Source organism: Giraffa tippelskirchi, chromosome X (assembly GCF_054371585.1).
Source record: "Giraffa tippelskirchi isolate mGirTip1 chromosome X, T2T-mGirTip1v1.2.pri, whole genome shotgun sequence".
Classification (NCBI taxonomy): Eukaryota; Metazoa; Chordata; class Mammalia; order Artiodactyla; family Giraffidae; genus Giraffa; species Giraffa tippelskirchi.
Window position 1 is genome coordinate 133,474,652 of NC_137289.1, and position 14,916 is coordinate 133,489,567.

The window sequence follows — 14,916 nt, forward strand, 5'->3', positions numbered from 1 at the left end:
GATTTCTATGATACTAAATCATGCCTGAGTAGTTAGAACAGGTCAACCACTCATTTACTTTTTGCCTGTCTTCTGTCCCGTCATGCAGGCAGAAACTATTCTTGAGCATTTTTTTATATGTTAAGCACAGTTGTAGGCATGAGGAATACAGGGTGAGACACAGCCCCATCCCGAAAGGGCTTCTAGTTTGGGAGGGAGAACTTCATAGACATAAATAAATGGATAAATAAGACAAGAAAAGCAATAAGCCTCCATGCTCTTGGGCAATTGTACAGAAAGCAAAGCAAGTGTAGAACATTCTAGGCAGAGGAACTGCATGAATGAACCCATAAAGCTGGAAAACAGTATGGGAAGAATGCAGGAGTCCAAGTTTTATGGGAAAAGGCAGAGTGACTGATGAAGTTAAGAATGTGGTTGGGGTCAGATCATAAATGGGCCTCTTAGGCTCACATAAAAGTCCTAGGTAATAAATACCAAAGGATCTCAAATACAGGTAGAAGATACTCAGGATTGCAGTTTAGAAAGATCATTCTTTTGCAGTGCAGTGGTTTGAGTCATCAGAGGGCCAGGTGAACAGTTAGAATTAAGCTGTTGAAACAATGTAGGAAAGAAACAAGGGCCCAAGGGGAGAAGAAAAGAGGATAGAGTAAGTTCTTTCAACAGGCAGAATTAACGGGACTTAATAACCAATAGAATGGGGGGGGGAGTGGAGATGACCTTAGAGTTTCTTATTGGGTTGTCTAGTTGGAGGGTAGCACCATCCCTGAGAGAAAAAGTAGATGAAGAGGGGGCATTTCTGGTGGAAAGATTCAGGATGGTCAAGTGCTGTGTATTAATTTTTTTAATGTATTATTTTAAAAAACATTTCTTGATCCTACAGCACACATTCACCTATCAGGCCTTGTATAGACTTGGAGGCACAGTCAAGATCCTGATGAGCTGGTTTTAGGTGTGTTTGGTGTTGGGAGCTTGTGTCCCATCCAAGTGGAAATGTCCAGAAGTAATAAGATAAGTGAGTTGGGAGCTCAGAAGAAAGCTCTGGCCTGGAGTTTCGTGTCTGGGAGTCACTGGCTTTGTGTTGAAGCCATGGGCATGAGTGACCTGGTCAGGGAGAGCAAGACACAGAAAGAGTGTGAGTTCGGGAACTGAGATTGGGGGAGAGCAGCTCTGGGTAGGAATGGAAAGCGAGAGCTGCTGAACATTTCATTCTTAGAATTACAGAAAGGATCTTCACTCTGTTCAATGAATCAATTGGTGAGATCATTAAAAACTCCTTCCTATGTTATTGGTGTGTGTGTGTGTGTGTGTGTGTGTGTGTGGTGTATCTTTTATTTTACTTAAAAGGCTAAGTAGAAAACTCAGAAACTACTGTCTTTTGGAAATGAAGATAAAGGTGACTTGGAATTTTGAGTCCATGAGAACATGTTTTTTAGGTTCTGACTTCCATAAAACTTCAAGAATGGATTTATTTCCCATAATGCACAATAAGCCTTTTGGAGCAGAAGTGGCTGAGGTTGCAAGTGTGCCCATGTTACACACTTTCAGTTTGGAGAATTGGGAGAAGGCTTAAATTGCTTCTGTGTTTCAGGTAATTCAGAGGTTCGTGGGGCCGGCCAGCCTGAGCCTGCTCACCTTCAAGGTCTATGCATCATCAAAAAAGGACTCATCTCAGAAAGATACTGTGAAGGTTAATGAGGTAATATGTTGTGATATATTTTGAATATCTGATAGAGTTACTATGGGAAGGATACAAATTGACTATCAGGAAGATATAACAATTCGGAAGATATTTAAAAGGAGGAAATATATTTCCTTGTAGTTTGTTTTTATGTGTGGGATGCTGCTACACTATGGCTTTTTCAACTTTAATTAATGGTACTTAGCTAAGGGCATAATTAAGGAATATTTTTTAGATTTTTACTGGGGAAACTGCTCTATCCCAGTAGATTTTAAGCACAAGTCACTTTTAAGTGATCTTCCTGCTTCTAGACTGCTTATTAAGCCAGGAAAACATTCACATTTTTTCCTCTCCTAAGCAATTAAAGACCAGGGCTCATCCTGCTTCTTGGCTGGATTAGAGGCTTATAAGTAGATGCTTAATAAATATTGAATATATAAAACAAGAAATCATCTCTCCGTTGTTTACATTCCTTTTTGTCTCTACTTCCCACTGATTATTTTGGCTATTTGGTTTCTTTTGAAACTAAAATACTCTGAGTAAAGTATCATAAAGATCTACCTTCAGTCATGATCAGTGTTACTTGAACGGTGTTTACATAAAGCTAAATAGCTTATTTTTTAGCCCTTTGCTCTCTTCTTCTTAGGCCTTGGGGCAATGGCATCTTTGAGGGTGAAGAAGGCAGCCTGTAGTGGCTCTGAAACATTTCCTCTCTGCCTGGGGAACAAACCTGCTCTCCTGCTTTTGTTGGCGTTAGACTGATCATTAGAAGATGACTAGACTAGACTAGAACTAAGTCTAGACTAACTCTTCAGTTACTCTCAGGCTTTTTTTCCTGTCCCACCTCCCACCCACCTTTTAGAGTAATAGAATCCTTTTTTCAAACTAAATCTAAGGTGAAATAACAAATACCAGTGTATAAAATGGGTGAAGAGGGCTGCTTTGTCCGCTACAAGCAGGGTCGGAGAAGGCTACAACACCTCATAACAGCCCCGCTCTCTTGGCCTAGGCCTTATTAAGAAAATGAGTATGGTACAAAGATGGTCTAAAGCAAGGTTCAGGGTGCACATAATCCTTAGTCACTGTAGTTCATGAATTACTAGAAATATGATGCTTATAAATTTGACAATTGATTGTTATTTCATTGCTGTATACCCTTCTTCATGTTTTTCTGTTTTGTTTTTCAATCTTTGCAGCTTTCACTCTACTCCATTCCTGAGGCTCAATCTAAATATGTGGAAGAACCAAGGACCCAACTTGAAGAAAGCATCTCTCATCTCCGACATTATTGCGAACCATATACAAGTTGGTGTCAGGTACAGCTGTTCTGAAAATAGAATGAATGCATTTCTGTTTAGAGTCAGTAGTGAAAAGTCTATATTGGCTCTAAGTTTTCAGAAAAAGGAATAACAAAGGGCCCCAAGTTAAAGAGTGCCCAACTTAAAAATGTTCATCAGTGCCATCTCTGGAAGAGAGCAGAGAGCCCTAACTTTCTGGTGGCAGCTGTTGCCATAGCTGCGGAGAGAATTTCCTTCCCACTGGGCAGAGAGTGTCACATTGCCTAGAGAGCAGAGGCCCATGGTACTTATCTTTTTTTTTGGCCAGGCCTGCTTGTCTTGCGGGATCTTAGTTCCCCAACCAGAGCTTAAACCCTGGCCACAGCCGTGAAAGCTCTGAGTTGTAACCACTGGACCACTAGGGAATTCCCCCATGGTAGCTATCTTGTTGGTCGTGGCTATGAAAGCATTACTCTCCACCAGGGAGGATATTGGGACTGGAACTGTAGTAGGAGGAAAAGGGTACAATGCAAGCATTTATATATATTAAAGTTAGGAAGTTTCTCTCCTCACAGAGATTCTACAAGTCAGTACCACTTTAAGCAGGATGGGTACAGAGCATTTCAAATGCAATAATAAGAGAATAGATAACTAAAAGAGGGTGGAATTACATGTTTGAGTACTGAAGTATTTCCTCTAGTGTGATCAAAGATCTGCATCTACAGATTGACTTGTACTGCTCAGGTTTTAGATCAGACATATGTCATTATGTTTATGAAAGCACATCTGCAGCTTTTAACATTGGAAACTGAAGTTTATAGTCTACAGAATTGTTTTTGTGGACTTTGATCTATATATTTGCCATACTTGATTTTGAAAATTGATGACAAAGTAACAGAATGTAGATGTGTGTGTTGTGGTCTAAATTTACTTTGCTTGAGATTTATAAACTGAATTTTCATCCAGATCTTTTAAAATTTTAAATTTCCAGTGTCTGTGCCAGTGCTGAACTTTTGTTCACCAATTTAGAAAGAAAATGGTAAACATAGACCCTGTCAACAACATAAATTAGGCCATTATACTAGAGTATCATAACCATATTATAGAGTTATGAAATACCTAAAGACTTTACACATAATGTGCTGTAACAGATTTAGACTTTATTCTCTTGTTCTAGAAGATTTTTAAACCATCTGCTGGTGGTTAAGATAAGGTCAGCACATTTGCAAATATTTTTGTACCATGTAGGCATGACTGCATGACTACTATTATTTCTTTCTTGCTCTTTTTTTTTTTTTGTGGTTAAAAGTACTTTGTCTCTTTACCTTTCAACCTAAGGTTGCTTTTTGTTTTTTACTTTCTTGTCTATGCTTGATGCTTAGTACAGCAAAATGCCTCTGAACCTGACAGAATAGTAGTCAACATGTTTATTTATACTGCTTATAAGTAAAAAAGCTTTTTTGTGATTATACTAGTTTTATTTTCCTGTAGATTGAACTCTTCATGAATGAAAATACTTTTCATTCCTGACTCCGTTTTCAGACCTACAAGTTCTAGTCCCTTTCTTTAAGAACTAATTTAATTTTCTTAAATTAAAACTGATTCTAATTTCTAAGAACTGATTTAGTTTTTCTTCATAGTTAACAGATTATGCTAGCAGAATGGGCAGTCAGTCTAGACATTGATCTTTATGTGCAGAAAAAACTAATAATGGATTTTAATGAAGCAGTACTTGGGTTTTTTTTAATGTCCTTTATGTCCTCCCCTAAATTCAGCATCTATTATTTAAGGCCATTTAACAGAATTAGTATAACTTTCTCTGACTAGAACTGAATTAAAATAAACAAATCATTTTCCAAGTGGCACCTGGTTCTGATATCTTCTGATACCCACATATTTCTTTTTCCATTTTTTACTGTAGACTTCTTGAAGGTGGATACCTTCTAGCCTAGTTCCTTGTTTTCTTTAGGATCATCTGATGTTCATGTAAAAAGTCTTTTTATTGTTATTAAGAGAATGTTAATACTTCATTTGCTCAGGATTGGGGTACGTGTCTCCAAATCTGAATATAGACTCCTTTGTCACATTAAAGTGGGTCATTTCTGCTTCAAATTGGCAGTTTTCAGATACAGGCTCTAAAATCATGGCAAATCAGGAAATAGACTTAATATGAAAGATTTAATCTCACAGGGAAAGGATTTCCACTTTAATTATTGAGGGGATTGAGTGTTTTTCATCCTCTTCAGTTTCAGTAGAAGAATAAAAAGGCCGGGTTGTTGAAACCACTCTACTTGAAATCTTTGCTTCCTGTGGCAATAATAAGCCATTCTGCTGAGCAATTTGTGGTGAACAGGAAATTACAAAAGAAAAAAAAACAACACAAAACCCCTCAGATAGACAGTAAATCCCTTTGTTTAAGAAGTGCTAATAACATGATAATTTATTCAGTAAAGATAAATACATATTTATTGTTACTTTCTAATCAACAAAGTCTATTCATTTTTTTTAATCTTTTTAGGAAAAGTACTCCGAAAATAAGCCCAAGATGCAAAGTTTGGTTCAGTGGGGGTTAGGTAAGTTGATTTTTAATTAGGCACAGTCAGTTTGTTTGACATAGGATGTTTCAACTGGTATTCCATGGATGGGCTCCAGGGGATCTGTGAATTCCTTAAAATTATATGTAGAATTTTAGAGCTACTTGGATATTTCTGGAAAGAGGATCTGTTTTTTCCATCAGATTTCAGGAAGCTAGTGTCCCCATTCAGGTAAGTCTCTTAAAGATCATTAGGATTGTTGACCTAGCAGGTGCAGATACACTGGATTTTCTTTTTTTAAAATCTGTTTCCAGTTGCAGTGTCCTAGCTCATCTATAGGTTTTTGGAATCAGGATCGCTCATTGGCATGACTGTTAACACATGTTATAGAAGTCTAGATGCAGGAAGGAACTAGGCTAGTGTGCCTAGGAAAGGTTTTATTGCTTGATTCATGTGTTCTTACATGTTTTCATTTGTTTTTTTATCATCTTTGATTGTTTTTCACATTCACTTAACACATACACCCATAAACTGATTTCACAGTCTTGTGTTCAACTAATATTAGGAAATTAATAGACATTGATCATATTCATTCCCTTTATTGGGCATCTAAACCAATCATCCTCTTCTTTTTACAAGTGTTTGTTTCCATGACAGGATAAACGTGAGTACAATTTATTTCTCTGTGAAGATCATCAGAGCATTGATGTGGTGATACCCCTGAGACTACCTACCATATAAATAAAGTCTTCCTTTGAAGATAGACATATTAGTGGCTTACAAGTTCTTTAAATTATTCATGTGGATTAATATCTTAATTTTAAAAACAGTTATTCAGTGCTTATTAAATATCAGGAGCTAATCTATGTGACTTGAAAGTATTAATTGATGTAGAATCCTCATAACAACCCTGGCAGTTAGGTACTTTGTTACCTTCTTTTTTTCCCTCAGGAAGCTAAAGATGTCCTGATCTTTTATCTCTGTGTGACTGAGGTGATCTCTTTGTTGTCACCTGTCATTTTCCATAGAAGTAAGCAGTATTTGCAATATGAGTCTTTTTTTTCCCTTCTCTTGGACTCAATTACTGCAAAGGCTCTTAAGAAGAAACATTCTATTATGAGTTGCGTTGTCTGCCAAGGCAACCAATCCATTTCCCAGCAGTCATAGCCAAGATGTGTTGACTAGAAGCTGGACTTCGGCTTCAGTGCAGTCTTAGAGTCCCATTTCTTTGTGATTTTCCCGCTTTGGCTCAGCTCACCAAGGCATCTGGGTGTCCTATCACCTGCTCTGTGTTCATGGCTACAGTTGAAAATAACATGCTGGTAGGCAAAAAATAAAGAGAAGTAGAAAATTGCCTCAAATGACCCAAGCAAGTTAAAATCAGGTTCAAGGCAAAGTAAGTAAAAGGCCAGACAGGAATTGGTGCAAACAGCACAAACCCTATTGGAGAAGGTAATGGCACCCCACTCCAGTACTCTTGCCTGGAAAATCCCGTGGATGGAGGAGCCTGGTAAGCTGCAGTCAATGGGGTTGCAAAGAGTCAGACACGACTGAGCGACTTCACTTTCACTTTTCACTTTCCTGCATTGGAGAAGGAAATGGCAACCCACTCCAGTGTTCTTGCCTGGAGAATCCCAGGGACGGAGGAGCCTGGTGGGCTGCCGTCTATGGGGTTGCACAGAATCGGACACGACTGAAGTGACTTAGCAGCAGCAGCAGCACAAACCCTATGGCAGTATTTAAAATGATCACCACAGTTCCCAAGAAAAGGAAAACTGGCATGTGTATAGTCTTATCTGGAGGAGAGAATTACAGAGTATTCCAGTTAGTTCAGTTCCACTTTCATTTGTTAAGTCACCACCATGGCAGGCATTGAAGAGAGAGGCTGAGGAAGACAGTGGTCACAACCACTGAGGTGCATATAATAAAGTGCCCAATACTATCTCAAATACAGAGGCAGTCATAGACCACCATTGAAGGTACAGAGGAAGGAGACTAGTTTAACAGAGATTGGGGAGATGGAAGCAGTCAGGGAAGGAGTTCTTAGGAGGCATCGTGCAAATGAGGTCATCAGACATGTTCAGGCGTGGCAAATAGGCTCACGTGTTGCATTTGTTTGTATTTACCTATCAACAGTGACTATTTCCCGCATGTACTTGCACTACAAGTTTCCTTCAGTCTTCAGAATTTTCATTTCTTGAGTCTGAATAATGAATTCAGATGGCAAAAGATACGTTTTTTCCCCCTGAGTTTGATATATTTGGTTCCTGAGTTTTAGAGAGCAATCAGCAAAGCTTCAGACAGTGACACATCTGTCCAAAGATTTATTCAAGTTTATTCTGATCCTGTGTTTGAATAGCGAGAGATTCTTGTATTTGTATTTCTCCCCTTATAAATAATTGATTCAGATCTGTTGCCTTCAAGAATTATGAAGATAATCTAATGTTACTGCCAGATTGTCATCAGACTAAAAAGTGTTTGAGAGAATTGGATACTTACTATGTGACTAGTAAATCATGTTTATCTCTCACATAAAAAGAACTTGTTGAAGCATGTTAACAGCAGACTACATTATTTGAAAAGCATTTTATATTACATATACTTTTATATATGACTTCTTGTTTTGTTCTTTATTTTTATTTATTTTTAATTGAAATATACTTGGTGTGTGTAATTTATTTAGTAATGAGCAATTTATGGTACTATTTTCCGGTCTGATTCTATTTTAGACAGCTATGAATATCTCCAAAATGCACCTCCTGAATTTTTTCCAAGACTTGGTGTTATTGGTTTTGCTGGAGTTTTTGGACTCATTTTGGCTAAAGGTGGGTACAATTTTGTAGTTTTTTTAAGAAAAAAATTCATAAATCAGAGATAAGATATATGTTTGATTCTTTGTTTTCATTTATCAGTTTTTGGAATAATGAGTTGGCTTCTGCATATAGCCTTCTTGGTGTGTAATTGATATGATTATTTTCTCCAGTACATTTGATTTTAAACATATATAGAAATTGTAAAAAAATAAAATGAAAAAAATTGTGTACTTTTGATTTAAAGAAGAAGTTAGTTATCCTTCATAGGCACATTTACTTCATTTACTTGGTCAAATTCCTGTTGCTCTTCAGTACAGAAAGTCAACTTTTGTTAACCAAGACCTGTCACACCTGAGAAACTGTTTCTAAATATTTCACTATTAAGATCAGGCTAATCGGTTGGAATTCTGGCCGTTTACCTCTTATATGTTATTGTGTACATGTAGAATAGCATATATTCAAGGTTGTGCACTGTATATTACAAAAAAAAACAAGTATTTTTTTGTAATATAAAAGATTAGAAAGTAAAAAAAAATCAGGCTATTAATCACAGTACAGTGATTTCATAGAGAGTTTATAATTTCTTGATGTCTTATAGCTTCAGTCAGTAATGATAAAAAAAAAAATCTTTTAAAATCCTTAAAGTTAAAAGCTAACAAATATCAACTTAGATATATTACTACACCTTACTACTGGATTACAAACCATTTATAGGAAATACAGGATGATAAAATACTTTACCATAATGAGATGAAGTTGTTATGAACTATTGGGAAGTTTCACTGGTTGTAAAATTCAGATTACAAAAATTTCTAAATTAGATTATGAACCCTGTAATCAGGTTCCCATAAGAGATGACTATAGAGACTAGTTTGGTAACCATTTCTCAACATTAAGAACCTTTCTGTACATGCCTTAACCGTTCTTTTACAATATGGAAGAATGCTGTCCTGGTGCCACTCCCCGAGCATGTGGAATGAACTCCTCTTCTAGTTTCTGTGTCCTCCTCTAATTTGGCGCAAAATATATAAGAATTAAAAGCAGAGTTTATTTTTGCTAATTGACTCGGGCAATAGTTGAATCAGCTTTTTGTCCCAAACTTCTTTCCCCTCCTTCTGTAAAGCTGTCCAAAAAAGCATTCCTGTCTTATTTAGATGGTGTTTAGAATTTATGGAGATCCCAAGGCCAGGGTGTTGGAATGTTGACTGGCTGTTAGGGAGCCAGGAATGTGGAATCAAGTGAGATTAGCTTCCTCCTTCCCTCTCCGTGGGAGAGCACATGAAACGGTTTCACAGCTCCCTGTGCCACGCGTGCACTCGACACTGTGTTCATCCTCTGCACATCCACTGGGCTGATCGTCATGAGGACGACTGGGAACTGTGATCTCCTGAGCAGATCAGCAACAGCAGGACATCTGCTGCTGTGAGGCCTTTGCCTTTGTCTTTATTTGCTTGTTTGTTTAGATGTTCCCGTCTCTTTTTCCTTTTCCTGAGAGGGCTCTAGTTGTATTAAAATACTTTAAAACCTTAATTCTTTTCCAGAAAAGTACACATGCACACATACTGTACAATAGATCTTTTCCCATGGGTGCTGGGATACAGGAGCCTGAGGTAAACACCATTGGGTGGGGGTTCCTAAGCAAAATGAGTGGGGGGGTAAGTATGTTTATGGGTGGTCAGAGTGATTTGCAGGCCCCTTTAGGTAGATGCTGGCAGCAGTATGATGGGCTAAGTCCGTCCTGGTAGGATTTCTTTTCTTTCTTTTTTCAAACATTTTATTTATTTTAATATAATTTTAATATAATTGAAAGAGACATGTGTACCGCAGTGTTCATCACAGCACTGTTTATAATAGCCAGGACATGGAAGCAACCTAGATGTCCATCAGCAGACGAATGGGTAAGAAAGCTGTGGTACCTATACACAATGGAATATTACTCAGCCATTAAAAAGAATACATTTGAATCAGTTCTAATGAGGTGGATGAAAATGGAGCCTATTATACAGAGTAAAGTAAGCCAGAAAGAAAAACACCAATACAGTATACTAACACGCATATATGGAATTTAGAAAGATGGTAACAATAACCCTGTATGCGAGACAGCAAAAGAGACACAGATGTATAGAACAGTCTTTTGGACTCTGTGGGAGAGGGCAAGGGTGGGATGGTTTGGGAGAATGGCACTGAAACATATTATCATGTGAAACGAATCACCAGTCCAAGTTCGATGCATGATACAGGGTGCTCGGGGCTGGTGCACTGGGATGACCCAGAGGGATGGGATAAGGAGGGAGGGGGGAGGGGGGGTTCAGGATGGGGAACACATGTATGTACACCCGTGGCAGAGTCATGTCAATGTATGGCAAAACCAATACAATATTGTAAAGTAATTAGCCTCCAATTAAAATAAATTTATATTAAAAAAAGAAAGAAATTCAGTTTTTTTTTTCTTAAGTACACATAGTTGTATGAATTGCCTGTATACAAATTAACCAGGGCTTGACAACTCAATAATTAGGACTTTTTTTTTATAGTAAATATCTCTAAAATGCTAGGCAATTGTTTATCCTTTCAAGCATAATTTTCCCCCTCCCCATTTTGTAAAGTAATATTAATTATTATAGAGTATGTTGTACTTAAAGTAGGAAAATAATCTATAATAAAAATATATATGTATTTAAGGTATACAAAGTGATGTTTTGATATATATACATGTATATATGTATATGACAGGGCTGTCTGCTGTCACCCTATTTGTTTAATGTATACACTGAGCACATTGTGAGAAATGCCGGGCTGGATGAGTTACAACCTGGAATCAAGATAGGAGGGAGAAACATCAACAGCCTCAGATATGTGGATGATCCCACTCTAATGGCAGAAAACAAAGAGGAACTAAAGAACCTCTTGATAAGGGTAAAGGAGGAGAGTGAAAGAGCCGGCTTAAAACTAAATATTTAAAAAAACTAAGATCATGGCATCTGGCCCCATTACTTCATGGCATATAGAGGGGGGAAAAGGTGGAAGCAGTGACAGATTTCTTCTTGGGCTCCAAAATCACTATGGATCGTGACTGCAGCCATGAAATCAGAAGACGGTTGTTTCTTGGCAGGAAAGCTATGATATACCTAGACAGTGTGCTGAAAAGCAGAGACATTACTATACTGACAAAAGTCCGAATAGTCAAGGCTATGGTCTTCCCAGTGGTCACGTACAGTTTGAGAGCTGGACTGTAAAGAAGACAGAGCACCGAAGAATTGATACCTTCAAACTGTGATGCTGGAGAAGATTCCTGAGAGTCCTTTGGACAGCAAGGAGATCAAACCAGTCAATCTTAAGGGAAATCAACCCTGAATACTCGTTGGAAGGACTGATGCTGAAGTTGAAGCTCCAGTATTTTGGTCATCTGATGCGAACAGCTGACTCATTGGAAAAGTCCCTGATGCTTGAAAAGATTGTGGGCAGAAGGAGAAGAGGGTGTCCGAGGATGAGATGGCTGGATGGCATCACCAATCCAATGGACATGAACTTGGGCAAATTTCAGGAGTTGGTGAGGGACAGAGTGGCCTGGTGTGTTGCAGTCCATGGGGTGACATAGGGTCGGACACGACTGGGTGACTGAACAACAGCAGCAACAACATATGTGTATAAATAGTGAAGTGATTACTGGAGTGGAGCTAATTAATGTATCTTCTCACATAGTTACCTTTTTTGTGATGAGAGCATCTGAAATCTCCTCTCTTAGTAAATGTCCAGGGTTCAGTATTATTAACTGTAGTTATCATGCTATACATTAGATCTCTAGACTTACTCATCCTACATAACTGCACCTTTGTATCCTTTGACCAATATCTCCACGTTTCTCCCATCTCCCTGCTCTTGATAGCCACCCTTCTAGTCTTTGCTTCTGTATATTTGACTTTTTTAGCTTCTGCATATTAGTGAGATCATGTTCTGTTTTTTCTTTCTCTGTCTGGATTATTTCACTTAGCGTAATGTCCTCTAGGTTCATCCATATTTTTGCACATGGTAGAATGTCCTTATTTTTAAAGGCTTAATAATATTCCATTGCAAATGTATACCACAGTTTCTTTATCCATCCCTCCACTCCAGACATTTAGTTTGTTTTCATGTGTTGACTATTGTGAATAATGCTGCAATGAACATGAGGTATTTCAGGTTACTGATTTCATTTCCTTTGGACATATACCTGGAAGAGAGATTGCTGGATCATATGGATAAGTTTCTTGGGCATTTAGCATATAATGGTGATGAGGGTGGCCAGGACTGTGGTGATGACAAGAGGTGCCTCTCTGGAAGAGAGATGAATGGATGATTATTCAGAGGAAGTAGGCCCCACCAGGCCACTCGAGGGCAGGTGATTGTTGCCCTTTGTTGTTGCCTTCTGGAGGCTCCCTCTGGCCACGCTGACAGTTACAGTCTACATCACTGGCTTCTTGGGAAGTGTGGGGGTGGAAACAGGCAGGGAAGCAGGGGATTGTACTTCCTTCCAGAACTTCTAGGACCCCCAGCTCATTGTGTACACCAGTTGCAGCTAGAAACCCAAGAGCAGCTGCCTATCAGCTTTCTCTGTGCACAGTGCTCAGTCACTCAGTTGTGTCCAACTCTTTGCAATCCCACGGACTGTAGCCCACCAGGCTCCTCTGTCCGCGGGATTTCCCAGGAAAGAATATTGGAGTGGATTGCCATTTCCTTCTCCAGGGGATCTTCCCAACCCAGAGATCGAACCTGTGTCTCCTGCACTGGCAGGCAGATTCTCTACCACTGAGCCCTCTGGGGAGCCCCTATCAGATTCCTCTTATATATTCTTGGTTATTTTCTTCTTTTGAATTATTTTACTTTGGTCATTTCCAAGAGCTCTTTTCTGCTCTGTTTCACAGAGCTCATTTTTCTTTTAATGCAGTAGCTTCTTAAATATATTGATGATACCTAAGAACAAGTTTAATTTGGTTTTAAGTTCTCTTTCTTTTGGGGTCATTTTTCTGTCTTTCTTGTCTTGATGTTCTCTTTTATGTTGTGAGCTTTCTTCACCTTTCCTCGGTTATACAGTCATATTTAAGAGCAAGGTGATTGAAACTATAATAAGAACTTTTTACATATAGATGGGGCTTGCTGGGAAGCAGGTTCTCTCTCTGGGTGAGCTGAGAGGGAACTGACCTTAAAGGAGAGTGGTGACAATGCCCACCTGAGCAATGCTGGACTCTCTCCACTAACACGCACATGCCGTTAACACCAGCTGCCTTGGCTTTCAGCAGCAAATCCATGGTATTTCTTTAGAGGTACCTTGTGCCCCTTTTAAGATTTTATCTGGAGAGATGCCCTGACCACAGCAATTTGGCACTGGCACAGTGTGGAGGAGTCTTACACAGTTTTAGATGTACAGGGCAAACTGTGATGATAGAGATAATAAATCCTCTGAAGGTGTCCACGACCTTTTATTTAATAGGTTCAAAGATGAAGAAGCTGGTGTATCCACCTGCTTTCATGGGATTTGCTGCCTCTCTTTATTATCCACAACAAGCCATTGTATTTGTCCAGGTAAGTTATATCAGTAAGCTTGCATGTCCCTTGTTCTTGCTCATGTATGTATGGGTTTACTGCTTCATTTAATTTTATTTTGCAGACTTTATAACACCAGAGTAAAATTTCTTTGCACATATAGATTTAAATGGTTTTGCAGCAAATTTAAATGGTTTTCTCCACCGTATACCTCAGTTCTGGCCCTCCTTTCAATGTCAGTATTCAGAGAAGGCAAGCTAATTTGAATATTAATCAAAGAAAATTTAATATACCTTTTTTGCATAATTACATGGGAGCCTAGAAACTCAAATTCCAGAGTTGGTGTTTACAGATCATTCTCAGTTTTGGCGTACCTGGTCATAGCCTGCCCTCCTTGGCATTGTAAGCATGGGCCTTGTGCTCTGGCCCTCTGCGCCTTCCACCTCGTCTGGTGCCAGCCTCACTTTCCTTGCTGGGGACTTCAGGGAGTGTAGTTCACTCTGTTGGGAACGCCCTTTTTAGGGCTGTCAGTTGGCTGCTCCTTTCTTACCCTTGAGGGCTCAGCTTGATGGCATCCTGGCAGGTAGAACATAGTGGCTGAGACACGAGTACAGCTGATGCCTTCGTCAGCTCAAGCTGCCATGACAAAATACCACAAAATAATAGAAAACAGTTCTGAAGGCTGGAAGCCCAAGAGCAAGGTGTCAGCAGGGTTGGTTTCTCCTGAGGCCTCTCTCCTTGACTTGCAGATGGCCACCTTCTCCGTGTCCTCGTGTAGCCTTGTCACTGTATGCGCACTTCCCTGGTGTGTCATCCTGGTCTTACAATGACACCAGTGGACTAGAGCTCCACCCTTATGACTTCACTTGACCTTAATTACCTCTTTAAAGGCCCTTTCTCCAAACAGTCACATTGTGGGTTAGGGCTTCAACACATGAGTTTTGGGGGACACAGTTCATTCCATAACAGCTGGACCAGCAGTTCTCAGACTATAGTCCCTGGATCAGTGGGATCAGGATTGCCTGGGAACTTATTAGAAATGCAAGTTTTCAGGCCCCAACCCAGACCTATTGACTCAGACACTGAGAGTTAGG

The 14,916-nt window shown here is 39.1% G+C and overlaps 1 protein-coding gene across 1 annotated transcript in view; it reads left to right on the forward strand.

Moving 5' to 3' along the window:
• Positions 1–14,916, forward strand: part of APOO (apolipoprotein O) — a 58,073-nt gene that overhangs the window by 24,937 nt on the left and 18,220 nt on the right. Inside the window, exons 2-6 of the mRNA XM_081567947.1 lie at positions 1,589–1,696; positions 2,875–2,994; positions 5,474–5,528; positions 8,219–8,314; positions 13,770–13,861. Coding sequence (XP_081424073.1) covers positions 1,589–1,696; positions 2,875–2,994; positions 5,474–5,528; positions 8,219–8,314; positions 13,770–13,861 — 471 coding nt within the window. The remainder of the gene's footprint in view (positions 1–1,588; positions 1,697–2,874; positions 2,995–5,473; positions 5,529–8,218; positions 8,315–13,769; positions 13,862–14,916) is intronic.